A 26497-nucleotide genomic window follows, 5' to 3' on the forward strand; every position below is an offset into this window, starting at 1 on the left:
CTCTTTTGACTCTCCTTCATCTCCCTCTCGCTCTCTTCTTTATCTTTTGCCTCACTATCTCTGTCTATTTTGACTGGCTGACTGGCCCCCCTTTCAGTCTATATAAGGGTTTGTTTCCCCTAGTTGCGTTTCTCTTGACTTGCTGGTTTTCACATATGGTCATCAGTGTACTAAGCGATCTCTGAGATAAACAGTCCCCACAATGTCGTCATTTATCACAGTTGAAAAGCGACACTTTGAATATCTGCTACAACAGTGAGTGCTCCATATCATGGCACGATCAATGGTTCGTGATGTTCTTGATGTTCTTGAGGGATTGTGGTTCGACTCGGTTACCCTCTTTATTTATTTTGTGTTGATTTCTATACTCTGTATACAACAACTAGAACCTAAGACCCCCCACTAATGCTTTCGACAGAGTGGAAGCTGTAAGTGGAAGGTTGATCGAAGGTCGACAGATGATGGACTTCTAATATCGTCCTCCTGCGCTCGGAGCCCACAGTGCCCGTCTCAGGAAAACAACGTTGCAAGCACAGATTCAGTGACAATCTCGAATTCCGAATACAAACGTTTGGTTAGTAGTGTCGCCCACTGACGGACCGACACGATAGCTATCAGTGCTGACCAACCTCGGTGGACCAACAGCTCCAAGAATCCGGTCGTTTAAGTGCGTTGCCGACCATCTTTCCATCTTCAAACCCGGCTTTCTGCTGTGTAGCTGATCTCTGCCCTGATTGTTATAGAGAAATTGAAAGACTCCCTCCTGAAGGGAGGATTGTCCGCGGAAAACTTAGATGTTAGTGCATTGTGAGATAATGATCACGAAAAGCGATGCAAGGCTGACCTTGCCTCAGGTCCTGATTTACGGCTCAACGCTGCATGATACACAGCCAAAAGGGGGCATAGGTCTCCATGGTTACCTCGAAGCAGCTCCGTCCAGCAAAGGACATTATCCTGTGCACTCGATCGACCATAAACCATTTATTAATTCCGACGACGATGACGATGCCCTTTTAGACTCGCAGGACGGCGATGATAATGATAAAGACGACTACGAAGTATCCTCACGAACCACAGGTTCCTTGTCGGACACAGCGGATCGACGTACCATTTTGATCCGTAACCTGGCTGATCGGGTCACCCATAAAGATATCGTTGAAGCCATGAGAGGCGGTGCTCTGTTACATGTCTACCTTCGGGGTCGGGAGCATACTGCCAACGTTTCATTTGTTGAAGAGGCTGATGCTCAAAGATTTTTCCAACATGCGAAATCCTACGGCCTTTATGTAGCCGGGAGACGAGTGAGTTGATACTTCAGTCGTCGTGCTATACCACGTCTAATTCATCCCAATTATCTCAGGTGGAAATCCTGTGGAACGACCGTCAATTCTACCTGCCTCCATTTGTTAGGGCTAAAATCAATAATGGGGCTTCAAGAAACCTGGTCATCTACAATGTGAATCCCAATATCACAGAGTGGCTCATCCGCAAGGATCTCGAGCATATACATAATTTAATTGTGGTTTCGGTTAAGTTCAAGAATAGAAACGCCTACATATCTACGAATTCTGTCCATAATGCACTGTTTGCCCGCTCCTGCATGATGTCCCGCCTCACCTACAAAGGAATGAAGATTGCATTCTACCACGATGAATGCAGCAGCCCTCTTCCCAAAGCTCCCAGTGGGCCAAAGAAGGAAGCTCAGGGGCTGCTCAAAAAACCTCCAGCTCCCAACCGATTCCAGTTACTTTCCCTTGCCGACGAAGATGGGAGTGATAGTGAGCAAAATCATGACGGGTTGGACAGTCATCACATGAACGAAGGCGTTCCCTGCGCAGACAGTAGGGTATCAGCTTAGGCGTGAGGTTGTGGAGGGAAGTATGATATGAGCGATCAATCAATCTTACTCTTACATTCTTTCTTCGATTTCCAAGCGGTGAATGTTACCACCTCAATTTGCTGAACTTTCCATCGTGGTTCAATCTTCCCCCTCCCACCTTCTCTGCTTCTCAATCAGTTCCATCATTCCATAATCTTTAGGATGTGGCATTTGTACATCAGTTGGGGTTGATTACGTATCACTAGCCTAGCGATCGACCCCAGATAGTCCTTCATAATCCAACCGGAAAGAGTATAATTATCTACGCAACAGGGGGTTGCACATAGCGTACAGAGAGTACCCCGCCCTGATGCAATTCTACGGACCCGACTACTAGAACTAGGGTGATTCCAGATAGTCTGGGGGAGAGAGGGTGGCTTTGCCTGTACTTTTTTTTTTTTTTCCTGCAGTACTGGAAGGCATTTTAAATGTCGTAACATTGAGTATTGCATTACAGCTGAACCGATACCATTAAACAAGGATCCCCAAGGCAGAACGCAGGATGACAATCGGACGACTCTTTCCTGTAAGAACACATCGAAAAACAGGAAAAGAAATTGGGTGATATTCGAGATACCTGGCCTATACTAAATCCAGCCAAGACCGGGCCAGTAAGCATTGCACCATAAACACATTCCACATAGGACAACCAGAATCGAACCAATATCTGATTGACCCATGGGCCCGTCGCTCCAGAATTCTCCTCCCCAGTACACCATGAAACCGACCGATACCATTCCTGCGTCTTTGCTTGCCACTCTCCTCTCCCGTTTTTTTTTTGTCCCTTTTTTTGTTTGACAAGGTGATGGGGTCCATCTTTTAACGGTAGGATTTCTGGTACCTGGCGCGAGCACCACGACCACCGAACTTCTTGGGCTCCGTGCGGCGGTTGTCGGCAACAAGCAATGTGCGGTCATACTGGGCGAAAGCCTGCTTCAGCTGGTTCTTGGAGTGCTCATCGACATACTTCTGGTAGTAGGCGACGATGGACTTGGCGATGGCCTGACGGATGGCGTAAACCTGGGAGGTGTGACCACCACCGGTTACACGGACACGGATGTCAACACCGGCGAACTTGTCGGCACCGACGATGAGGAGAGGCTCGTAGACCTATTGCTATTAGATCGGTATTCTCCTTAATTCCAGGTCTGGCGGGCGTACCTTGAAGCGGAGGACCTCAGGCTGGACCAGAGAGAGGGGCTGGCCGTTGACCTTGATAAGACCCTTGCCTTGCTGTAATGAAGTCTCAGTATCTGTATGTGTTCGAATGGATCGTGGATGTGATTTCGAATATCGGGTTTGTCCTCCTCTTCTGATATTTTATTCCTTTGATTCTCGTTCCTTTTTCGACTTCTCTCGCTCTTTATATTCCATACTTCCAACCCAACCGTTGCGACCGTGGAAAACAGAGACGTGGAATGACAGAAAATCAAACTGGTTCAATTCATACCTTGCAGTGGGCGACAGCAGTAGCTAGAGAAGATACATGTTAGCCATTAATTCATTTCAACCCAATATCTCAATAAAATCCATGACCAAATTGCAGAACTCACCCGTCTTCTTCTTGCCGAAGCATTGCACACTCGGGACGGAAGCCATGGTGACTGAATGGCCCTGATCGGTGTCGGAGAGAGGGGGAGTGTGGTGGAAGTTGTCGTCGTCTCGCAGAGCTATTATTTTTTCGGACTGCGATCGAGGATGGGACACACTGCGTGCGGGTGACTTCGCTTAGCGCTGGCGCTAGTGCCTAGGGCTCAGAGGGTGGTCACGTGGACCCAAAGTTCTGCTGGAGACTTCGGAGACAGCGTACTAGTACAGTACACAGGATAGAGGATTTATATCATTGTCTTATCTCTTTCCCCTGTTTCATTTTATTCTATACCATGTCGCAAACTATCGGCAAGGTAAGATCCCATGACATATATCCATGAGAAAAATTCCAACCGAATTCCTAGACTCGTCTTGCCTACTCGCGCGCATGGCACCACGTCGACGTAGGCACCGACTCGCGCAGTCTCGGTCGCGTGGCCTCCTCCATTGCCCTATTCCTCATGGGCAAGCATAAACCCATTTACGACCCGTCCACCGATTGCGGCGACTACGTTGTGGCCGTAGGATGCCACGACCTGCGCACCACCGGCAAGAAACGCTTCCAGAAGAAGTACTACACACACACCACCCGTCCCGGCAGTCTGCGCAGTATGACCATGGACAAGATGTTTGAGAAATGGGGTGGTGGCGAGGTCCTTCGTCGTGCTGTCCGGGGCATGTTACCGAAGAATCGTCTGCGGGAGAAGAGATTGGCGAGATTGAAGAGTAGGTCTTCTTTTCTTTTACTGTCTTGCGTTCTATATACATATATGCATATGAGGAGGAGGATGCTGACCGTTTAGCATTTGAGGGCGTTGCTCATCCCTACAAAGAGAATATTATCAAGTTCGGAAACCAGTCCGTTATTGGAGATTTCCCGGATGTGCAGCTGGCATTCAAAGGGGAGGCTAAGTCCTCGGCTTGAGCATGGACTGAAGGTTAATTTCTGTATTGTATACATCTTGCCTTTTCTTTCCTTTATTTTTTCTGTCTTATTGTCTGCTAGCGCATGGGTGGGAGTTTGTGACATCTTCTATTTGTCCCTGCCGATTACATACATATTATATCGCCTCTATTTATTGGTGTCTCTGTACTACAACCAGTGGGAAAGTTTCATAAAGAATAAATCTGAGTATGGATGCCTTAAATTATGTACAACAGGCTTTAAGAAAACTCCGAAAAAAAAAAAAACCTTTACAATTTAGATTTCCGTGACGACCGTCCCACAGTGCATTTGATCAAGCCGTTAGGATCAGTCTGGGGAGCAAACACCTCCGCGTCCTTGCCGATATTCTGGAGTCCTTTGTGCCAGTCCAGATCTGTGGATGGATCGTTAGTACAGACTTCGACAGAGCCGCCAAGGGACACCTACTGATCTCAAAGTAATGCTTGTTGGGCAGGGAGTACTCGACCGTCTCCACCAAGGGTTGATAGGCCAGAATCCGCTCGGCCATCTTGTACATGGTATTCTGGACACTAGCACTGTTGTCCTCGGCGAAGGTCTTGAGGGTAACGTCGCGGGCATGCACCCAGGTGGCATCGAACTTGGGGATGTGGTCGCGCACCTCGTCCAAGCCGCCGAAAGTCTTCCACTTCCAGCTGGCATCGACGTCGGTGCTCAGGATACGGTCCCAGGTCTCCTTGAGCGTGGTGTATTCGTCACGCAGGAATCCCCAGAATTGCGAGTTGGTGCTCTTGAGCACGGTGAGCTTGGACAGCGATGAGGTAATGTCAATTCCCCGACCCTCGACCACGTCCACCTGCACGTTGCGCTTCTCCTCGCTGTCGCGCACGAACGAGTGCGGGTGTGGTTTGCCGTCGATGTTCAGCCGCGTCCAACGATGGGTGATGATGTGAGCGTGGGCGGCGTGGATGTGAGGGTACTTCTGTATGAAGTGGGTGCCCAGGATGGAACCGAATAGCTCGGGAGGGGTGACGGGGTGCTGCTTGGCTAGGATGTAGATGGTGTTTTTGATGGAGTCAGTTGCAACAATGACGCTGTTGTCGGCTTTGGTGTAGCTGCTCGCGTTACTCTCTTTCTCTATCCCATCCCTTGTCGCAAGAAGTACTTACGAGGTCTCAATATCTCCCTCCAACAGAACGCAGACGGTCATTTCGACCACCGTCTGAATTCCGGTCTTCTCATCCTTGTGTACTTTGTAGACCCGGACATTGTCCTTGCCATAACGAGCTGCGGTGATTTCAGACATGGTGATCAGTAGATAGATAACCAAGAGACAACCAAGAGATCAACATAGAGTATAGTAAACAAAAAAATAGTATATTTAAGCCAGACAAGAAGACCGAGGGCGCCTTTTAAATCATTTAAATCTTTGAATCCCTTTGAATCCCTAAATCCCGGCGTAGGAAGTGCGCGAGATGGGCTGATGGAGGGAGTGTCGGCCACCTCCGAAGCCCGTCGGCCGATGCCTTATCTTATCGTCTCTATACAAGCTTCTTTTAATTCCTCTTTCTATTACTTCTGATCTGGTCGGGGATCTAATAGAATCAAAAATACAAGAATACATGAATATACAGTATGGTTGACAAGAATCAACTGTATAATATCAATGCAGCAGGGATTGGTGGTCCGTTTTCCTTTCGGCACGACATGATCCGGTCCAATTCTCACTTTTCTCCAAATGACTCCAATTGAACTTCTTGACCTTTACCTTTACCTTCACCTGCCACCACACTGCTCCTATGTGGTCGCTCATTCCTGGGGAACAGAAACGCCCTCCATGGCTTCTACGACTGCGATCCTCCACGGGTTTTATAGTGACAACGGTCTGGACTTCATTTTTCACTGTAAGTGACCAAAAAAAGAAAATTTTTTGAAGAGAAAAATCTCACCCCATTCATTCCATCGATCTATTGCTGACAGGTAGACAAGGATTTCTTTCTCTACGCCATGGTAAGCCACAAGTTGTCACCGACAACCTACGTCCGCTGAATCCAATTAGATCGTCCCCATCATGCCGTCTGCGCTGGTCGACCGTGCACATGTCCCACACGAAGAACGTATGTCTTAGTGGTTGGAGTTCTGGAGAATTATTCTGGGTCATTTATCTGATACACAGTCTAGGGGAATACTGGGTGAGCGTACTACTCATATGTGAAGCGGCCGTCGCCTTCATATGCTGTCCCATCTTTGGGTATATAGTCGATATCACACCTACCCGCCAGCTCCCCTACCTGTTGGGCCTGATCCTTCTAGGCGCGTCAATGGTCATTCTCTCCGTTGCGCAATCTGTGGGCCTCTTCGTCGTCGCCAGACTGATCCAGGGTGGTGCGACGGCCATGGTCTCAGTGGCGGGTTTGTCGCTCCTTACCGACTCGGTCTCGTTTGATAATCTCGGCCAGACCATCGGCTACTTAGGGTCGGCGATCACACTGGGGTTTGTGTTGGGTCCGTTGTTGGGAGGTCTGGTTTACCGTACGGCGGGATATCAGTCGGTTTTTGCAATGGCCTTTGTCATCGTGGCGGTCGATGTAATCCTGAGAATCACCGTGATCGAGAAGAAGGTCGCGCGTCAATGGTTGAACGACGAACCGGAGTCGGCAAATGGGTCAACATCCCATCATACTCAGGCACATCTTACTTCCAGGTACCAGACCTTCACCGTCCCACCGACAACAACAACGACGACAGCCCTTTCAGAGACGCCAAAACCGGCGCTTCTGCTCATCGCGCGACAACCACGGGTGATAATCTCGTCATGGGCGCTTCTCGTCCAAGGCATTTTGTTCTCGGCGTTTGACTCGGTAGGCACTGCAGCAACCGGAATGCATGGATCCTGACGTTCTGACAATCCCATCCAGACCATCCCCATCTTCGTCGAGTCACGATTCAACTGGGGACCCTTAGGCGCTGGCATGACCTTTCTCCCGTCCGCCATGACCGCTTTCTTCGAACCCTACTTCGGTAAGACCGTGTCCACATTCCGTTTACGGAGTATTTCCTCGAGGTTTGGCTAACGCAAGGGGGGGATCTATTACAGGAACTCTATCGGATCGGTACGGTGCGCGTCTCATCACATTCATAGGGTTCATCCTACTCGCACCACCGCTGATCTGTCTTCGATTCGTGGAGCAGAACACCACGACACACATAGTGCTCCTGCTATCATTGATCGGTATCGTCGGTCTGCTGCTGAATCTGTGCATCCCGGCCTTGTTCGTGGAAACGCAGCAGGTTCTCGAGAGTATGGAGCGCGCACGACCGGGGATCTTCGGCGAGCGAGGCGCTGTGGCCCAGGCGTTCGGTATCCAGACCATGGCACAGTTCCTAGGTATGACGCTGGGTCCACTGTGCGGAGGATTCCTGGAGTATCAGTTCGGATGGAAAACTGCATCATTGTCGTTGGGTTTGCTATCCGGGGCAACGGCGTTTCCTATGCTGTGGCTCAGTAATGGGCCTTGGGAGAAGGAGGAGTATACTGGGGAGGGTGAAAGAGAGAGACTGGTGTCATGATCATATAGAGGGTATAGAGGGTTGTACATGTATATACACATACATACATAGGTACATAGTTAGCTATCTGTAGATACTGTATGCCAATTTGACATGTGACTAAATAATGTCCGCGGGCCCCGAGACCATCGCGAACTTCTACTTGTTTCTTCACCCAACAGACATACATAATCTCACATTGACAATGGCATGCAATAATCTAATTATCAGAGTCTTCAGTCCTCGCCGAATAGGACGGTTCTCAGTTAGTAGTACTCCACGACTCCAATGACTCACTACACTACATAGTTACACGAAAACTAACAACATCCAGGTGAAATACCCATGGGGATACCAATACCTCCACACCACCTCCCATCATTCTCAAATGCAGCAACAACGACAACAGACACACTCATACTCCTTCCCCAGCGAATCCAGCCCCCACGAAGCCACGATCCTGGGCTTCCCATCCCGAACATCCACCACCTCGCGACTCCACTCTAACATATGTCGCGAGATCATCGACCTCGCAGCGACCGTCTCTTCCTTTGAGCCGGTTCGACTGTACACGCGTCCGGAGGACATCGATTCCGCCACTGAGCTGCTCCGGCAGCGAACGCAGTCGGATATCAAGAAGAACAACGCAACGGTTCATGAAGCGATTCGCATCATCCCCTGCGTGACGAACCACTGCTGGGTGCGTGATACGGGACCGGTCTACGTGCATCGCGCGGACAATGGCGGGGGACGGTTCGCTATTGACTTCTCGTTCTGCGAATGGGGTGAGAAAATCTTGGAGGGGGAGGATGACCGGCCGATTGTAGATTATGCCGCCTGGAAGGAGGAGAATACCCGGTTTGCGCGCCAAGTGTTGGAGTTGGAGAATGAAGAGGCGGGCCCGTCGCATGTCACGAGGGTGGTGTCCAAGGTGCGGTTGGAAGGCGGAGGAATTGAGCTCGATGGTCAAGGTACGTTTATCGGTGCCGAGAGCAGTATTGTCTGCGAGATGAGGAACCCGGGTCTCGGCAAGGAAGAAATCGAGAGGGAACTGCGTCGGTTGTTAGACGTGGACAAGTTCGTGTGGTTCCCCGGACGGAAGGCCCTCGATGTGACGGATTGTCATGTGGACGCGGCGGTTCGGTTCGTGAGGCCCGGGGTGGTGGTGGTTTCCAGACCGTCAGACAGTAAGGGGAACAGCGAATGGATGCGGGTGTATGAGGAGATCCGCGAGGTCTTGGACCGTGAGACGGACGCGCAGGGAAGGAAGTTCGAGGTTCATGTCATTGATGAGCCGGACCCGAAATGTTTGGGCTGCACGCCCAACGAGGAGGATCCAGCGGCCTCGTATGTCAATTTCTACTTTGTAAACGGCGGACTTATTGTGCCTGCGTTTGGGGATCCCGTCACGGATGCGAAAGCCGTCGAGACGCTGCAGAGAATTGTCCCTGATCGAACGATTAAATCAGTACAAGTGAACGGCCTGCCGCGCATGGGAGGTGTGTTGCACTGCGTCACACAGCAGGTTCCCCGATACTAGATACACCTCGTAGCTAGCTTGGAGTGAGAAGGATGAATGATACAAATCTCCCCTCAGTAAAGATCTCACTACACATGTTCCCTGTCTGTATTCACCGAATCATGCCATGTACAAGTCAATGAAAGAAAAGAGAGTTAGCCATGGGAGAGGAGAATGAATCCTAAAAGGTCCAAGCATCTTTTTTCTTTTTTTTTTTTTTTTTTTTTTTTGTTTTGTCTGGTGGATTCAATCAATTCCAATGATGTCAACCACGCCTTCCATGCTGGAACCCAACGCGAGTCCAAAGAATTTTTAATCCTGCAGTAGTAAATTCCAGGGCACTTCCAGAGACTTCATCAAAATGAAATAAATAAGTAGGGAAAAAATTTACAAGCTCAGTTGGTCGATGCTCCCAACTCTTCCACTGCCACCCAGACGACCGCCACCCTTGGTCACCATGCCTAGTCGATAGAAGCGCTCATCGCCGCCCAGCGCTTTCCCACCAATATACCACTTCTCTGGCCCCAAGGCATCTCGAAATCCCCCCGATCCACTGGAGCTATCACTGCCGCGACGTTGGCGGTCGTTGCCACTGGCGATGGGGATGGGATTGGAAGAGGCCGGCGTCGGGGGGGAGGAGGGTGCTGCAGAGGTTGTGGATGACGACGAGGGGACAGAGGATTCCGCCGCGGCGGAGGCTTGGTTTAACGGTGGTCGAGGATGCGAGTGAGGTCGGGAGCGAGACGATGAAGGGGTGTGATGATGGTGGTGGTGGTGATGGTGATGGTGATAATGATGTGTCGCCGTAGCCGACGGCTCGGGAGAAGAAGCTCCCGAACTACCTGCCTTGGTGGCTATCGCTCGAGCACTCTGAGAGAGCTGAGTGGGCGAAAGAGATGATGAAGCGCCCGTTGTCGACTGCGAGCCTGCGCTGGATGCTTTGTAGGTCGACTGGGCGCGAAACGCCGCCAGAAAGTTGGCCAGGAATGGGCGGTTCGTGGACATGATGTGTCGATGAGAACAGTCTTCTACAGGTAGGTCTTGTGCGCGCGCACGCACACACACACACAAACACGACGCCCGTCAGGTTGGATCCAAATCCACTGGTGGAGATCAACGAAGCAGAATAGAGAAGCGTTGGCAAGATTGATATGGATCAGAGGAAGGGGGGATTCGTCTAGTCCAGGACAAGCACTGGAGTTGTGGTTTGTGAAAGGAACCAGCCTTGCGGGGAGGAGGACGATCGATTCCAGTCGATTGACAATGCTCAAGATATAGACGGGCCACTATGCGAGAGATGGACAGAGTGAGGCAAGATGAAATGGAGGAGAGGCGAAGTATAAGGAAGATCGAACTTCTCCGAAGTGTCCCGTTGCTGCGGAGGCTGGGCGGCCAATCACAGGAGACTGATATCGGAACCAAAACTCGGCAGTGACGTCGTGGGCGGAGAACAATAAAAGACGCCGTAGAATGTCGGAGAAGACGCGGGGTATTAGGTATCAAGATATCTAGGTAGAGCAGGTAGAGAAGTATGAATGAATTAACAGATCCTACGAGGAGATCCGAGATCTCAGCATCGCAAGTCGCCCGCTATTACCCGCAGATCACATGGATCCGGGCCAAAGGAAGCGCCGTCCTCTCAAATCGTACAGTAAGATCCTCATATATTATTGCTCGTGGATCTAAACACAGAGATGCTCTATATTCTAGTTTTTTGATCCCTTGCTTCCCCCTGGACAGTCCCAATCCTGGCCGGTTGGCGAGATCAGGGGACTGCCCGAACCGTCCGTAGGTAAAACAGAATGGAAATGCAAACTGACACACATAGATAGACAATCAGACGTCCGACGTATGGAACATCATGAGGCTGACCAGGGGCAATGCTTCAAGACCGATGGACCGAAAATCTCCGGGCACACCCTCCCAGGCAGAAGAGAGCGCCCCATCATTTTTCATTCTCTTTTTCTGGTCCATCTCCCACAGCAACCCAGCCGCAAATCGTATGGAAATAAAAACACGTTTCTGGTACCTTTCCACAATCAACACACAAGAGAAGAGAAGATGAAAAAGAAAGATGAAAACACAGAGAGAGAAACAAAACCAGACAGCAACACCACCTCCTGAACCCGACGCGAAATTCATATGTCCGAATGGAACATATAGGAACTACTTACACGGGGAAATGACATGTAGATTGAAGGTGGACGTGAAGTTGATGCAAACAAAATCCGAACACGGTTTCCGCGCCATTTTGGATTCGACAAAAGAGAAAACACACACACACACACACAAAAAAAAACAAGGCAAATAAAAGCATGCAGACCGCGTAGACAGAAGCCTTCCCGGATATTCTTTTGGGCACTGGCAGACAGCAAAAAAAATGAGAAGAACAGACACGAAAAAGCACATGCCCAAGTCTATGGTTGGACGCCGATAAACCACACACCATCCATCCCATCAGCCCACTCATAATGGATGGAAGCAAATCAAAACAAGTCCTGAACCACCGCAATATTGCAACTCGCCGTAGTAAATACAAAGATGCTGACACAGTTTTTTGGAGATGAAAATAAACAGCCGATCAAGGAACTCGCAATGGAAAAACACCCCTTTTCGTAAAATCGATGATTGGATGCTGCGATAGAATAACGCCGAGAGCTGGTCAATGAGAAAAGAGAGAACTTTCTCCTCTTCGTCCTTTTTTTTTTTTTTCCCGGAGTATTCCGTCCTGCATTTTCTAGACATCGGAAAATCCTTCGTCAATCCCTTGGGGAAAGAATAGTCACAAGAACGTCATTCTCCATATACCCTGTATAAAGAGAGGAGAGTTAAGTCGTTTCCATTTCAAAAAATAGCTCCGGTTCATTTTTACGCATATAATGTCGTCGAGTTTTGAGACAGTCGGCTAGCACACAACCATTTAAATTTGCCATTATTGCCGCGCCGGCTGAACAGTACCTATATCTTCATTGTAAGTTGCGAGGCATTCAGAATAGGGAAGGTAATTAATGCGAACACTATCTCTCACTTACCGTCGCCACCCATAGTAGAAGCCAAGTAAAGACCATTCATTCCGCCCTCCTGGGGACCAGCGGTCGTGGTGGGGTAGTATTTCCGCTCGGCGTCGACGTGAGCGTGGATCGGCTCCTGGCCAGATGCCATGGACTGGGGGAACACGGGGTTTATGTAATGATCGGAAGCTCCGGGCTGAAACATCGAAGTCCAGTCAATTTCGCCAGTGTGATGGGGATTGGGCCCAGGCATAACTGGGCGCTTGGGGTCTTGGACGACCGGGGGTTTTACCTGCTCAAGGGAAGGACGGTCAACATTCAGATGCTGGCCAGATGCATCAGTACCAGGCTGCACAAGGTACGGGTTCTGCTTGGGAGCTGCCAGCCAGGGACCTCTCTGAGGCGGCTGTCCAGGAGGAAACGCGTCGTCCGGCTGACCGCGGTTCATTCCGTTGACAGACGACATCGAGAAGCCCAGAGGCTGCTGATCCGTGAATCCGGGTCTGCCAGGGGCCAACCCATTACCGTTCACGGCTCCCTCGCCGTAAGCCGTACCCGGAATGCCATTGGGAGGCGGGACAGTACTACTGACTTCATCCTGAATCGGCTTAACAGGATTGGCCGCAGCTTGGGACCTCTTCAAATGTGCCTGGGGATGGGACAAGTGAGTCGCCCCCGTCGGATTGCCACGGCGTAACGAGCACTTCTGGAAATGGCGCTTCAAAATATCACTTCGGGAGAAAGTGTCTTTGCAAAGAACACACATGTATGGGCGGTCACCGGTATCTGCGGATTTAAGAAACTATTTGTGAGCAAAAATGCCTGAGGCCGCAACAGAACGCGTGCGCGGTATCAACGCAGGGATAGACTCACGTCTCAGCAAGTGGCGCTTCAAGTGTTTGGCGTGAAGATATGTCTTATTGCAATGCGGGCACGGGAATTTTCCATCGGCATCCTTAGCGGGAATCGTGGTGTTCTTCGCGCCACCATTGACACCATTCGTGACCGGAGTGGCGCGTCCAGGAACACTCGGGAGGATGCCACGACGACCCTGTGATCCAACCACCTGAGTGCGAGGGGGCTCCTTTGCATACGGAGCCGCACCGTTTGCGCCTGCGACCGGATCTGCATTCATCCAAGGGGAAGCTTTGCCATCTGGGTAGCTAAACGCGCCTGAAGGAAGGCCAGAGTAGTCAGACCGACGGTCCCGCGGGGGGGCTGGAGCAATTGGCTGCGGGTACGTCTGAGCACTGGAAGCAGGAGGCAACACGCTGTGAGGTGGAGGGTAGCCTTGCGGCGGCTGAGGTTGAGCCTGCGGATTGGGGTGGGAGAGAAATGACGATGGTGGCAGACTGCCCACGGTAGCGTGAGGCATTATGGGAGCAGTGGAAGACGCGTAAACATCGTGAGTAGACGTGGGAAACCTCGACAGATCCCTGTATGGCGGCTGGCCCATGTAGGAATGAGGGGCAGGCGACTGATTGTGATGAGGCTGCAGCGGAGGGAGGGTATGCGGCTGGGACACGGGGTATTGCATGGTGTACTGAGGCATTGGCATACTCGAGATAGGTGTCGAGGAAAGAGGCGTGGAGCCCTGGGGTAGACTGGTGGATGGGGGTCTTGATGGATGAGATCTAGGATCCATGGTGAAGCGGAGAGGGGTGACAAGATGCGAGAAAGGGAAGATAGGGCTGAACTGGAGGCAAGATTCACGGTATCCCGATCATTGATTGCAAACCGAGAAATCCTTTCACTGGTTGTCTTCTGACGAAAGGCAGCGCTCAGTGTAACAAGCGTGCCAATGCCCACTGCGAACGAATATGAATCACTTTCTTCGAAACCCTTCTGTTTTGTTTTCCGTCTTTGCTTTTCCTTTTCTCCTCCTCGATCTTTTTTGTTTTTCTTTATTTTACCGAGAAGAAATTGATCCTCTCAACCGGACGCGGAGATAGGACGGAGCGGGAAGAAGTAGTCAGAATGCTAGATTCCGCAGGGTAATGAATTCTTCCTCAGCTAGCCGACCCTGAAAGATCCTTGCGGTCGATGATGGAGGCGTGAAGGATCAAATCCGACTCCACTGCAGACGAGAGGTGAGGATGAGGTTGAGATGCTTAATCGTGAATTCCCCACGGTCACCCACCAGGAAAATCGAGTTGTGTGGGAACTTCTTTTTATCCGCACGTTGTAAAAACAGTAAATGGTTCTGATCCACCAAGGAGGCGGCGTGTAGGTGGGTCTAACAGCAACCACCAGGGCTAGAGGGAAAAATTGATAGCCAATTTGCTTCGCGTCAACAATGTACAGGATTGACCAGGAGTTTCAGATGGACGAAAGGGAATAATAAAATACGACCACTGCCAGGGATAACGCGTGTAGGTACGAAGGCCAGAGTAGTGAAGGAAGAAGGGAAGGGAAAAAGAAAAGAATGAAATAAAATGTTAAGGGAAAAAAGAAAAAATGGAAAATTTTGGAAGAAAAAAAAAAAAAAAAAATTAATTCCAAAAAGACAGCACCCAGGGTAGCCGTCCTGATAGTCACGGGGAATGGAGGGAGGAGGGGGGGCGAACGAACGGCGGCGCAAAGTTAGTTAAGAGGACAGAAGAAAATGTCAAATTTCGGAAGAAACACTCTCCTCCCTTTCGTTTTTTTATTATTTTTTTAACTCCAGCCCCTATCATAAGGGTTAAAAGTGCAAGGGCAAAAAGAAAATAAAATAAGTTAATAAGAATAATAAAGAAAAAAAAAAAAAAAAAATTCAGACTTGCGTGAGGGACGGGCGGTGACGATCGTAACTCGAGGAGGCGAAAGTCGACTCCAAAAAAAAATTAAAAAAAAAATTAAGTAGTATTGTTGTTAGTTTATTATTATTTCAGTCAGCAACACCAACGTTTGGGACGGTTGCTGGTGCCGTTAATTTGATTCGTGCCTCACCCGGTTTCCGAGAATAAGACAAGAGCCGAGCAATCGAAACTTTTTTCGTATTTTATCTTTTGGGTTAAATCTTCGCGCTATAGGAACTTACCGTTAGCAGCAAACTTTGCGTTCTACGGTTGACTAGCTACTCTTCTCTGGCTCGTCAGAGATTCAAAGACGATGGTCCAATAATTCTTCTCCAACTGAAGAAAACGGCACGGCCGGTTCAACAGCCAAAGCCAATTCCGAACACTGACCGGAAAGCAGGGAAGACCATGAGAAGTACGATAGAATTTACTTGGTAGCAGCGGCAAGCAGGGGAAAGGATGGAAATCGCCGTTCCGGGATATACTGTTGGCTGTTTCTATTTTTTTTTTTTTTTATTGTAAATTTTTTTTTTTTTTTTATGAAGAAGTCGGGGGGGAATGACGAGGGGGTTGGCAAAGCAAATCGGACGTGTGCCGAACACAGACTTCGGCGAGTACCTCTATGGTACCCTTGCCGCATACAGCTACGTAAAAGATACTTGACAAAGACATCTTGTTACCAGCTGACAGGAACAACGCAAGCGGATAAGTGAGCTCTGTTCTAGCCCAGCAGGCTATTTTAGGATTGAATAATACGATCCTAGGAAATATACGTGATTAGATACAGGATTAAATGTTTGGATATTATCTGCACGGTCGTTGACTCCTTGATTTCATCATGAAAGGAGTCGAGTACTTGTTCGATATTGATGAGTGGATATAACGACAGTTGTGAGGTATAATAATAATAAAGGAGGGGTGATAAGCTGATGGAGGGGCGGGTGGCCCTAAACTGCGCATCACTGCATACAGTCCGTCCACCGGAGAGGAGCGCTAACAGGCTCGAGGGTGTAGAATTGATTCGCCGAAGCTGTTTTCAGGCCTGGCCAATGTACCTAACGTCTTCCATCCACGCCCTTGACATAGTACCTACAGTCTACGCGGTAAGTACTGACGTGGCATGGTACCTACTTCCCGAGTTTCTCTTCCGAACACATTATGATTGATTCCTTTTCACCCTTATCTGTTTCCAACTGAAACCCCCAAATGTATTGGGTGCGTCAGGGGGACGGAGTTCAGGGGGAGAGGGGGAGTTATGTTTAGAATTCCAGGATAATTCTTCTCAGTCTCCTTCTACATTCATCAAAGCTCGAAACTGTAGGGCGGATAGACAGACACATGCATCATCATTCTCCGCATTTGACAGTCCCGCTGGCCCAATATTGGCTCGTCGGATCTCAGTCCTCATGGCACATCCACAATCCCACATGAGCAGGGACAGAACCTTATCAAGGTTATCTTTGTTCGAGTGGAGTGACGACGGACCTGTTCCTTGAGGATTCAAACATTGGTAACTTGCCCACTTGCTCCGCCCTGGTGGGATTCCCGTCTACGTATACTCCATCGCTAATGCAGATAGATATAGAGTACTTAGACAACTGCCTCCTAGGTTCGGAGGCCTAGGTGTAATTTGTAATTTGTAGGCAACCCTCTTATGCGACTCGAACGCCTATCATCCATTACTCGTCACCTTCACACCACTTGCTTAGTATATGAGGCTGCATATGATATACCTGCGGTGTTACGGTAGACCCAACGGCTTATATGCATCAGGATGCTATTTTATATTGGCTCTGTCGCGCAGATTACTGTCTGTAGTTAGGTGATATATCTAGAGCTATCGAGGTAACGACCTATCTAATCCAGTGATGTCAAACATTGCGTAAGAGCGGTCGGATACGCAAGGATATTCTGCGTAGGCACCAGGACAGGATGACATGCCATCTATACCACCAAACCGGACATTCTAGGCAATCCATGGGAGCTTGGACCTTCAACATTGCAAGAAAGATGCTGACAGTTAGCGACAACTTAACTACCCAGGAACAATGCTTCTGCATGATAGACCGTCTAGACCTTATTCCAGTACTTTTGCTTCCCCGTGCGTGGCAACAACCAGTTTATATGACAATATGCCAGGGCCACGCACCTTTGTTTCATTCCACTATATTTTATTCCCTGACGACAGGAAAAAAAAAAAAAAAAACGAAAGAAAAGACATCTCCAAATTGTTTTCCGTGGTACCAGTCGCGTTACCTTGCCCTTGCCACCTCCAAATAATAAAACAAAGGGCATGATGAATCACATTAATTAATTAAATTTTATCAACACCACCGTTACCAATGTTGATACAGATGTTGGTTCCAAATTGCAACATACTCGGTACTGAGTACTCTGTACACAAGTACCTAAGGTACCACCTCAGGAATGGATGGGTCCTCCGTTTAGGATTCAAAAAGAGTTGGCGGCTATTCTCCACAAGGAGGTTTTCGCTGGGAGCTTCTCCCGCTTCGATTGTGGACCTCAACCAGCTTCTTTAGGTGAGTTGGTAGGTGGGATTGATTGCATGTTGATTTTATTTCCGACTCCTCTTCTATCTGATCAGGGCTACGCCAGACAAAATACAAATAATCCAGTACCTAACTAGGTATGTATATTCGCCACCGACACATTGCAAATTGTCCATTCTTGGGCGATGTAGCCCCCGGTACTACCGGATGAAGCATTCCGAAATCAAGGAATAAAGGCCTTCAGACTGGAAGGATTCCAGAGAGGGAAACAATTTTCTCAGTCGCGGAGAACTTCGGGAGCTTCTATGGCCACCTAACAGAGGTATGTGGTCATACGTACATTGGTACAGAAGCAAGCTGAGACTTGCGCAGGTAGGCATCTAGTGTGGGATCGTGATTTTATTAATCATCAGGGAGAAAGTGCTAAATGAGAAATATAAACGACACATTTCTTTTTCTGATGTCGCCTTGGATGTTCTGGTTGAGTAATAGATTTGTTTTTATTTTATTTATTTTATTTTTTTTAATAAAAAAAAAAATTAATTTATTATTACATACGGACCACGGGAGAGTATTTTTTCTAGCATCGTGTAGTATTGCCGCTGGCTCGCCCGAGTTGCCACTTTGTGCTATTTCCAAGGAACATGAGCCCTAGGCACGTAGACTTGGCCTCCTGGTACTGCACCTCGCCCAATGTGGCGGTCCGGTCATGAAAATAGGGCCCACTAAGGATCCGATGGCCTGCTCATGGAAACTTCCACAGCGAGACCATCTGCCTGTCCTGGCGGTGTGGAGTGATCATACTATGCAGATTGCAGAAGGATAACTTAGCTGCAACAAGGCGATGGCGCTGCAATGCACCCATGTTAACGCCGAGGCCAGTCTCGCGAATCACAAACCGCCCAGTCCTCCAAGAGTGCTACCTTTTCCTCCTATGTAGGATTATCTACCCAGTACGAGCGAGAATTGTCCGAGTTTGATCGTCAGAAAGCCCCATCGTGATAAAGCTTGGCATTCGCTTGCTGTGTTACAACTTTTAAACTTACAGCAGGATTTATAATCATGCTCATGGACATATGGCGGTGCAGACAGAGTATTTGTTACTTATTATGTCTTGCGCATATCCAGGGCAGCTTTTCCGAGATGGCCAAAACAATGGCTGTTCGCATGGCATGCATATCTCTTCGTACTTGTACGTCTCATGTACGGAACCTGATAGAGTACAGAGTACATCACAGGATCCCGTGGACTCCATATTCCGTGGGTTTGTGAGTATACGAAAGGACTTTATACAGGGATTGACCAAGCCTGGTAACTAAGGCATGGTATGGTGATAATCTGCGCGTTCAGATAAAAAGGGTTAAACCCTGTAGATAATTCCGCGACAGCACCAATGAAAACGTAAGGCTACGTGGCAAGGATCAATAGTACTGACTCTGGACCAAACCGTCCAAAATCTAGTGGCTGGTCAAACCAACTGAATAACAATCATTATAGCGCCGTTCTCAAAAGGAGTACATAGCCAGTACGGAGTACGGAGAACAGTGTACAGAATACAGATACTCGTTTCTACAAAACTGAGCTGCGTGCAGACAACCAAGGTTTTTTTTTTTTTTTTTCCTACCGAATCCGGGAAGGCGACCATGGATACCTCCAGACAAAGAAAATTCCCTCGGCACTTTTAAACTGGGAGGGTGGTTTTTCCGGAGCTGGCCGGAGTAAATCCGAAACCAGGTTGGGATGAGACCCAGTTATTCTGTCGACGGCTGTCCAGTCAGAGACCGGGCGCTACAGTACTGGAACGCCACTCACTTCATGCCAAGACATCTTGACTTTTGCTAGGGGATGGTCTGAGGTAGTTTCTAATTCTTTGTTGCCCAGTCATGGAGCTGGACAGCATGAGCTGATATAATCAGTTTATCTGCCAATTGAGTTCGCCGTCGTTTAGTCTAGTTTCGGGCAATTAGTCTGACTAGAAGGTGATACAGACTACTCTGTACTGAGTACATACATAGGGTTATATTCCTTCGCAGAGAACAGCGATGTTGGCTCACCTGACCGCAAAATGCAAATTCCATGTCTACCTGGTCTGTTCATCCGAATACGACCCTGTATTCGAGGTCGCCGCCTTTTTTTTATAGGCAAATCCATGGTCTGGGATGAATAGTACAGACATTACTGAATACTATGGTGTCTGTTCAGAGTCTACGGACTACTAACTACCTATCCATGCTCATGGGTATAAGCGGCAGCGTTGACAAGGGTCGCTCAGGCCGCGCGTCATGAGAGATAGTCTGATTGGTGATGGAAGTGATTAATGAGGAGCAATATTAATGAAAAAAGAGCAAATGAAACTGTAGAATAGATGTTGTGGCTGATTGAGGCGTGATCAAAGCTGCAGGGGTCTGTTCCTACCTTTTACCCTACGAAAATGTACTCTGTAATGGTGTATGCTCAGTCGTCTACGGAATACAGAATCCGACGTCGACAAGTTCTAATAATATCATCAGCATCAAACATGCGAGTACGCAATACGGAGTTTTACCCGGCACTCCCAACTGCCTTCAGAGGCAATTAGGGGGAGCGCTGAATTTCCCGAAGGAGTATGGTCTCTCTAGACCAAGTAACGAGCTCTACTCCAATGTATCACTATTTACTCTGGTCTCTTGGTCTTTAGGTAAACTATAAAGGGCTTTATGGCTAGTGAGCTATTCGAAACCGCTGCACAAGCCATGAGGGGATTAAAGGATTGGATTAGGAGAACTCGGCGACTGCCTAACCGGCTGGTCAGAGAAGACAATCACATGCATATTAATGGCAGTAGCTTCGTGCAAAAAAGGCGAAGAATCAAATCCTTCTCTCTTGGCGTGTGTTGACTGGTCATGTTCCATCCACGGGGTCTCGTCATGATGATCAATGCTTATATGATTATGAAGCTATCCAGCAGGGATAACACACTCTATCTTTACAGAGTATCGCCGATTATATCCTGCAGGGTTATCAGGTAGACACAGCACTAGCTAGACTTTTAGTGTGCAGATCACTGAATTGACCAGTTCAACAGTACGGACGGGGTACTTTGAGAAAAATAGCACCGAGTCGTGATAAATCAGGAATACAGTATTCCATACATTCGTACGGCATAAGTATATACTTAGGAGTAACTTAGGTCCAGTCTATCAGGACCTTGCGAGTATACTAAGGAAGTTACCCCTGCCAATCTCGCGATCAGCAAAACATAGTAAAACATCGCCTCCTACGTGGAGTCATCCCGAGAGAACTGTTTTGTATCAGAGTACCTTTGTCGTGACGTGAAATCTTCTCACTGTAGTATATGTTCCAATGTGCTCCTACTTACTCTGTAATAGCCTCGTACTGTATGTTAGGCAGACGTCTAAATCCATAACTCAGAATAAATGCGATGCCGTACCTGCAGGATCGCCAGTACCCGATTGATTCTCAGATCTCGGCTCGGATCAAGCATGTCCGGTTCCATTGGTGTTATGTATGTGTTCTGGTGGAGAATGTGATATCGGTGGATCAACAACAAGGGACAGCCCTGTTGTCTCTTATTTTGTCTAGATTGACACTATATAATTTCTTGGTACGTACGGAGTACATAGAGTACATGTATCTGCTTTGACGGAGTGCTTAATTCGATTTATATTTAGTACAAATTATATATTTATAAAGTATGAGATCGGAGGATTATTTAACACATATATAAACAAGGCTCTTCCCATGCATAGGAACCAAGCACTGGCACCGCTCGATTTAAATCTCCATCGTACAAAACATATCTGGACGAAACGAGGTGCATGTGACATGCAGGGGGATACACCGTAAAAGCGAAACGTCTATTATCTATCCACCCTTTCATCCATCAATCCACCATCAGTACTCCGTACAGAGTAGAGAGATACGATATAGGACATACAGAGTACATACATATATACATACATACTACAGCTGCATCATGCACCCATATATGTACCTACTATCCAACCGAGTGCTCCGCTCTCCTTACCGTGAGATACAAGTCGGTCCAGACATGTACCTAGGTAGGTACATCTATGTACGGAGTAGGCACCAATGCAAGGATGCTTGCATATGAGGCAGTGCTTCTGATAGGTCCGAATCGCAATGGTCTTATTTGCCTCATGCAGGATGGACGAATCTCCGTACATAGGTCGGGATCCTGACCAGATTTATCCACGTCGGTGGCTTCTTGTTAGGGATGGGTTTGTGATACCTCACGAGCCAGGATGTCTCCTGCAACTACGGGGTTGGGAGTGATGGGTATCTGGATTTCTGCTCCGTACTGGTGGTATGTATGTATCTACAGTGCCCTGTTTGGAGTATGGGATTGTTGGGTTGACCTTGTAGGAATGAATACTTGCTTTGGCTTAGGCTTTTTGCGATAAGTAGGAGAGTGATTGAATAGATATAGTATTTATTGGTCTTTAATATAGAATACCATATCGAGCGGAAGAACGGAAGTGAATGTGAATATTGCACTTCTAAGGATATCCAACCAGGAGGAGAGTCGAAAACAGAACCAGATACCTACGGCTTACTCCGCATTAACAGAGTACTATGTACTATGTACTATGTACTATGTACTGTGTACCTTCAACTTGGGTGTAACTGTATCCGCCGGTTCACCTCCACTGCTGTCTGGATCTTCAATCTCCACCCCCACATGGACAATGGCGGACCCATCCTCCACAGGATGGATGGCATGCTCCACATTCACCTTCGGCCCAGTGAACCATTTATGGGCATCTACCACCCACCAGATGATCACCGCCAGCATCGGGGCGCCGTACACGAGGCACGTCCAGTTCATCAGATCCGGCGTCAGGTTCCCTCCCGTGACACTGGGTAGACACAGAATCGGCACCATCAGCAGCACAAATGATACTCCCAGCCCACCGATGACGGGCCCAAAGGGCCCCAGATGCCATGGGCCCCGACGGAAGCGGTCTCCGACAAAGAAGACGCGAATCGCGATGGGGATAGAGAAGGCTACGAACTGGGCAATGGCTCCGATGGAGAACAGCGCGCCAATCGCCACGTCTCCTGCCAGGATCAGGAGACACATCAGGATCCCAATAGCGGCGTTCACTACCACCGCATTCACGGGCGTCTTGGTGCGAGGGTCGACTTTCTTCCAGTATTTGGACCAGGGGAAGCAGTCGTCGCGAGCGTAGGCGTACGTCACCCGCGATGCAGCGACCATGCAGCCTTGACCCATGGAGAATCCGCATATTATGGTCAGCGCGAGGATAGCCATGGCCGTCTTCTGTGGCAGGACCTGCAGCAGATAGGACGCCCAGGGTTGGCCAAGGTCCGAATCAATCACAGCCTCGATGTCCAGCACTGTGTAAGCGACGACCAACTGCAAGAACCAGCCCATCAGTCCACCTACGCCCGATGTTATGACGATTGCGCGCGGCGAAGCAATGTTGGCGTTGGAGCATTCCTCGCTTAGGTGGAACGGGGAGTCATATCCAGACATGGTCCAAATAACGCCGACGAAGGTCATGAGCACGGCCACCCCATCCGGGAAGTCCGTCATATTGGTGATGGTGCCCCAGACTTCCCTGGACGGTTGGAACTTTGGCTCATTCTTGGTCCCCGCCGGAATGGCGATGATAACGGCGATGAGTGCGAGCATGTTGAACGTTGACCCATACGAATTAAACTGAGCAACCCATTTAGTCGGCATACTGCTGATTGCCGCGTGGAGAATCATGACAAGGGCGGTCAGAACGAACGTCTGCCAACTGGTCGGAACATAGCTCGGGTTCGTTATGGAACCAGAAGCGAGGATCATGGCAGCCAGGGAATAGTCCACAGATGGCGCGGCGGTTATCTGACCGATCCAGTTGGACCAGCCAGTGATCCATGCCGCGAAGGGGCCATACTTTGGAGGCGCAAGCACTGCTGCTGCGTAGTAGAGGCCGCCGCTTAGAAGAAAAGGTCAGGAACAATTTCGTCCAGCGAATACCTTCTCGTACACAGTTAGGGTTCGTGAATACGTACCTGGTGGGCATGGCCGAGCATAGTTCTGCCATGGACAGAGCGACACACTGGATAAAAATCATGGCGATGATCCAGCCCCAAACCATACCAGCTGTTCCCGCATAACCCATTCCTACCTTGAGATTAGCACTGCCAGATGCACCGCTGGGATAGGGTCTCGCGCTTAGCTACCATAGTATAGCGTACTGGCGAACGACGGCAACAAACCAAGCACGGCAAAGCTGACGCAGAATGTCGTCCATAGGGAGAATTCACGCTTGAATTCTTGCTTGTATCCCAATGCGGTGATTATCCGCTCATCTGCGTCCATGGCATGGTCCGTATAAGGGACATCGCCATCTTGCAGGACCGAAGTGACAGGGGCATGGTCGAGACTGGCGTAGGCCGACGCTTTGGGGGGAAGTCTGCCTGGTACATGGGTTCCATCCATAACGACTTGGGTCTCGAATGTATATCAGATTCCACAAAGTGCCAGATTACTTGCAAGGGAATGGAAGGGTTCGAGGACAATACTCCCGCGGGGTTGTCAACTGATTCTGACGATATCGTGTCACCGACAGTATGGAGACGTAGCACGAGAGATCTCAGCCTTGTAGAACACTCCAGGTTGCATACCACCCGATATATAGACATGACACGCATGTCTCAGTCGCACGGGCGCTGAGAGAACTCCCATCTCCTCCAACGATGGCAGATAGTAAAACATGGATGAGTGTCCTTCCTTCCTTGTAGGAACCGTCCATTGGTGGGGGGTCCTGGCGTTGGTACACACGCTTGGCACAGAGTCACGCTGCACCCAATGATCACGCAGTCGATGCGATCCTCGGAGATACAGTCGCTCAGATTGGGTCAGAGTCCAATCAGCACTCATCCATCTCAAGACTCCTGGGAAAGCTTGGCGGAGCTGGTTTATACTCAAGGAGGAAACTCGACGCGCGTGAGACTCATTAAGGAAGCGTTCACAGAGAGAGGAGATACACAGATAACGGGGGAGAATGAGCAGAAAAGACTGGATGGCGGTGGGTGGCTGATAAGCGTGCGAGATAAGTCGACGATCCCGCGAGATGAATCAATCATCATCCACGGTCCTCCGCTAGTCTGAAACCAAAAGACCATCGGTTCCAGTAAGGCGGCTAGTTAATTACTCCTGGGGACAAAGAAACTGGATTTAAAGAAACAAGCAAGCAGGTGTCTATGTGCTAGCAGATCTCATCGTTATTCTACACAATATACCCCCATACTCCTTGCCCCAGCATCCAGTGAATAAACAACGCACCCGGAATATAGAAAGCGTCTTGTCTTGTCTATGGGATCTGGAGGAGAAGATGCACCTCGGAGGGGCTGAAAAAAAGAAAAGAAAAACGTTTAGAAGGGCTATACCAGTGTTAGTACGGAAGCAAAAAGATAGGTCACTCGGCACAATAACAGGATACAACATACGTTGTCCTCAGGGGCAATTGTCCGGTCAAAGTACTTGTCAAAGAAAGGGAACTGCTGCAGGATGTCTTTGCGCACACGGGGCACCTCGCCCAAGAAGAAGACCAGGAAGACACCAGCGCTGACGCCGAAAGTACCGGCAATCTTAGCGCTGTAGAACCCGAGTCATTAGCATGATTTTCAATTTCAGTGGACTCAACCCGGACCAGACTCACTATTTCGTGGCAGTGTTGACGGTCAAGCCTTGGAAGTGAAGGGGACTCTGATATCTAATATTGAGGCACACTGTTAGTAGAGGTCTTTGCAAATCCGATCATGCTCTGGGATCATCAAGGCTTCCCCTCAAAGACCACTCCGACATAACATAAACTGAGTCAATCACAGAAGGCAAGCTGCAGTGCCATCGGAAGAATAGACAGCGGGACATTTCGCTGGAATGGAGTCTCGGGGAATCTCACTTGGGCGCAAACGGAGAGCGGTAGGCACCGGCGGACTGAGCCGCAGCGCGACGGAGAGTCTGGGAGAAAACCTGTGAAAAGAAGAAATCTCGAATTAGCCATGTATATCTTCATTTGAAAGTATTCTCCAGGTAGGATGTGCAATGGCATGACCGCATAAGTCATGAGAATCTGGCTCCTCTGACAAGCGGAACGAGGGGCCCATCCATACAAACAACAGGAGGACTAGACCGAGAGAATACGTACCATCTTTTCTAGGTCTCGAGAATCACGCACGGAGACAACAATTGCCCAGCAAAGGGAGAATGGATGCAACAACGGGGATTCAAGGCGAGTCGACGAAAACCGGGAGACTCCACGACGTTCGGTACCATCACTCGGCCAATCAGCGCCTACAAATTGACTACCACGTGACATTTCCCACCCGTCGAATCAGACGCCGCTGATTTCCGCTCAGAGATCTATACTCACATCTACAGAGTGCAGATGAATCAACCAAGCGTCGGATCTACTGGTCTGGTACGCCCAACGGGCCTGGTTTAAATATTGAACAGTACATCACACCTATTGTCGACAGGGAGGCATTTTCATATGCATCCATCAATCAGGGATTCTTTACAACGGTAAATCTGAGCACGTGACAAAAAAAAAAAGGTATAATAAACTAATAAAATAGACCATCATGTTAAATATCGACTACACTCCGAACCTTGTAACCAAACAGATAGAAAGCCCAGAGAAGTTCAGCCTAATCAGGCAGAATTGGGGGTTAGTAATATAACGCGGCGGAGGAAAAAGGATAAGAAAAGAAG

At 49.0% G+C, this 26497-nt stretch overlaps 9 protein-coding genes across 9 annotated transcripts; 3 read left to right on the plus strand and 6 right to left on the minus strand.

The window, feature by feature from the left end:
* Positions 1–202: 202 nt before the first annotated feature.
* ATNIH1004_003249 (RNA-binding protein) lies at positions 203–1858 on the plus strand (the record flags this gene model as incomplete). Its single annotated transcript, XM_033567928.1, has 7 exons — positions 203–255; positions 419–428; positions 503–574; positions 646–667; positions 744–796; positions 855–1301; positions 1361–1858. The coding sequence occupies 7 exons, from the start codon at positions 203–205 to the stop codon at positions 1856–1858; spliced, it is 1155 nt and encodes a 384-aa protein (XP_033429923.1).
* An 840-nt stretch (positions 1859–2698) lies between these two features.
* RPS16 (40S ribosomal protein uS9) lies at positions 2699–3478 on the minus strand (the record flags this gene model as incomplete). Its single annotated transcript, XM_033567929.1, has 4 exons — positions 2699–2989; positions 3041–3112; positions 3330–3352; positions 3433–3478. 4 exons carry the CDS (start codon positions 3476–3478, stop codon positions 2699–2701), a joined length of 432 nt encoding a protein of 143 aa, XP_033429924.1.
* A 284-nt stretch (positions 3479–3762) lies between these two features.
* Positions 3763–4394, plus strand: MRPL13 (mitochondrial 54S ribosomal protein uL13m; the record flags this gene model as incomplete). The annotated part of the gene is made up of 3 exons (XM_033567930.1): positions 3763–3783; positions 3835–4195; positions 4273–4394. The coding sequence occupies 3 exons, from the start codon at positions 3763–3765 to the stop codon at positions 4392–4394; spliced, it is 504 nt and encodes a 167-aa protein (XP_033429925.1).
* Positions 4395–4663: 269 nt separating this feature from the next.
* ATNIH1004_003252 (urate oxidase) lies at positions 4664–5679 on the minus strand (the record flags this gene model as incomplete). Its single annotated transcript, XM_033567931.1, has 3 exons — positions 4664–4788; positions 4842–5488; positions 5543–5679. The coding sequence occupies 3 exons, from the start codon at positions 5677–5679 to the stop codon at positions 4664–4666; spliced, it is 909 nt and encodes a 302-aa protein (XP_033429926.1).
* Positions 5680–6111: 432 nt separating this feature from the next.
* ATNIH1004_003253 (uncharacterized protein) lies at positions 6112–9462 on the plus strand (the record flags this gene model as incomplete). The annotated part of the gene is made up of 8 exons (XM_033567932.1): positions 6112–6277; positions 6358–6383; positions 6433–6490; positions 6633–7234; positions 7292–7394; positions 7471–7761; positions 8154–8161; positions 8257–9462. 8 exons carry the CDS (start codon positions 6112–6114, stop codon positions 9460–9462), a joined length of 2460 nt encoding a protein of 819 aa, XP_033429927.1.
* Positions 9463–9828: 366 nt separating this feature from the next.
* ATNIH1004_003254 (uncharacterized protein) lies at positions 9829–10446 on the minus strand (the record flags this gene model as incomplete). The annotated part of the gene is made up of 1 exon (XM_033567933.1): positions 9829–10446. The coding sequence occupies one exon, from the start codon at positions 10444–10446 to the stop codon at positions 9829–9831; it is 618 nt and encodes a 205-aa protein (XP_033429928.1).
* A 2019-nt stretch (positions 10447–12465) lies between these two features.
* On the minus strand, positions 12466–14097 carry ATNIH1004_003255 (uncharacterized protein; the record flags this gene model as incomplete). Its single annotated transcript, XM_033567934.1, has 2 exons — positions 12466–13238; positions 13326–14097. The coding sequence occupies 2 exons, from the start codon at positions 14095–14097 to the stop codon at positions 12466–12468; spliced, it is 1545 nt and encodes a 514-aa protein (XP_033429929.1).
* Positions 14098–22308: 8211 nt separating this feature from the next.
* On the minus strand, positions 22309–24220 carry ATNIH1004_003256 (amino acid permease; the record flags this gene model as incomplete). Its single annotated transcript, XM_033567935.1, has 4 exons — positions 22309–22314; positions 22373–23714; positions 23791–23902; positions 23977–24220. The coding sequence occupies 4 exons, from the start codon at positions 24218–24220 to the stop codon at positions 22309–22311; spliced, it is 1704 nt and encodes a 567-aa protein (XP_033429930.1).
* A 935-nt stretch (positions 24221–25155) lies between these two features.
* ATNIH1004_003257 (cytochrome b-c1 complex subunit 10) lies at positions 25156–26102 on the minus strand (the record flags this gene model as incomplete). The annotated part of the gene is made up of 5 exons (XM_033567936.1): positions 25156–25164; positions 25231–25378; positions 25443–25496; positions 25686–25756; positions 25932–26102. The coding sequence occupies 5 exons, from the start codon at positions 26100–26102 to the stop codon at positions 25156–25158; spliced, it is 453 nt and encodes a 150-aa protein (XP_033429931.1).
* Between the last annotated feature and the right edge of the window lie 395 nt (positions 26103–26497).

Source organism: Aspergillus tanneri (genome assembly GCF_003426965.1).
Source record: "Aspergillus tanneri strain NIH1004 chromosome Unknown AapTan_1_pilon_pilon_pilon, whole genome shotgun sequence".
NCBI classification, from domain to species: Eukaryota; Fungi; Ascomycota; class Eurotiomycetes; order Eurotiales; family Aspergillaceae; genus Aspergillus; species Aspergillus tanneri.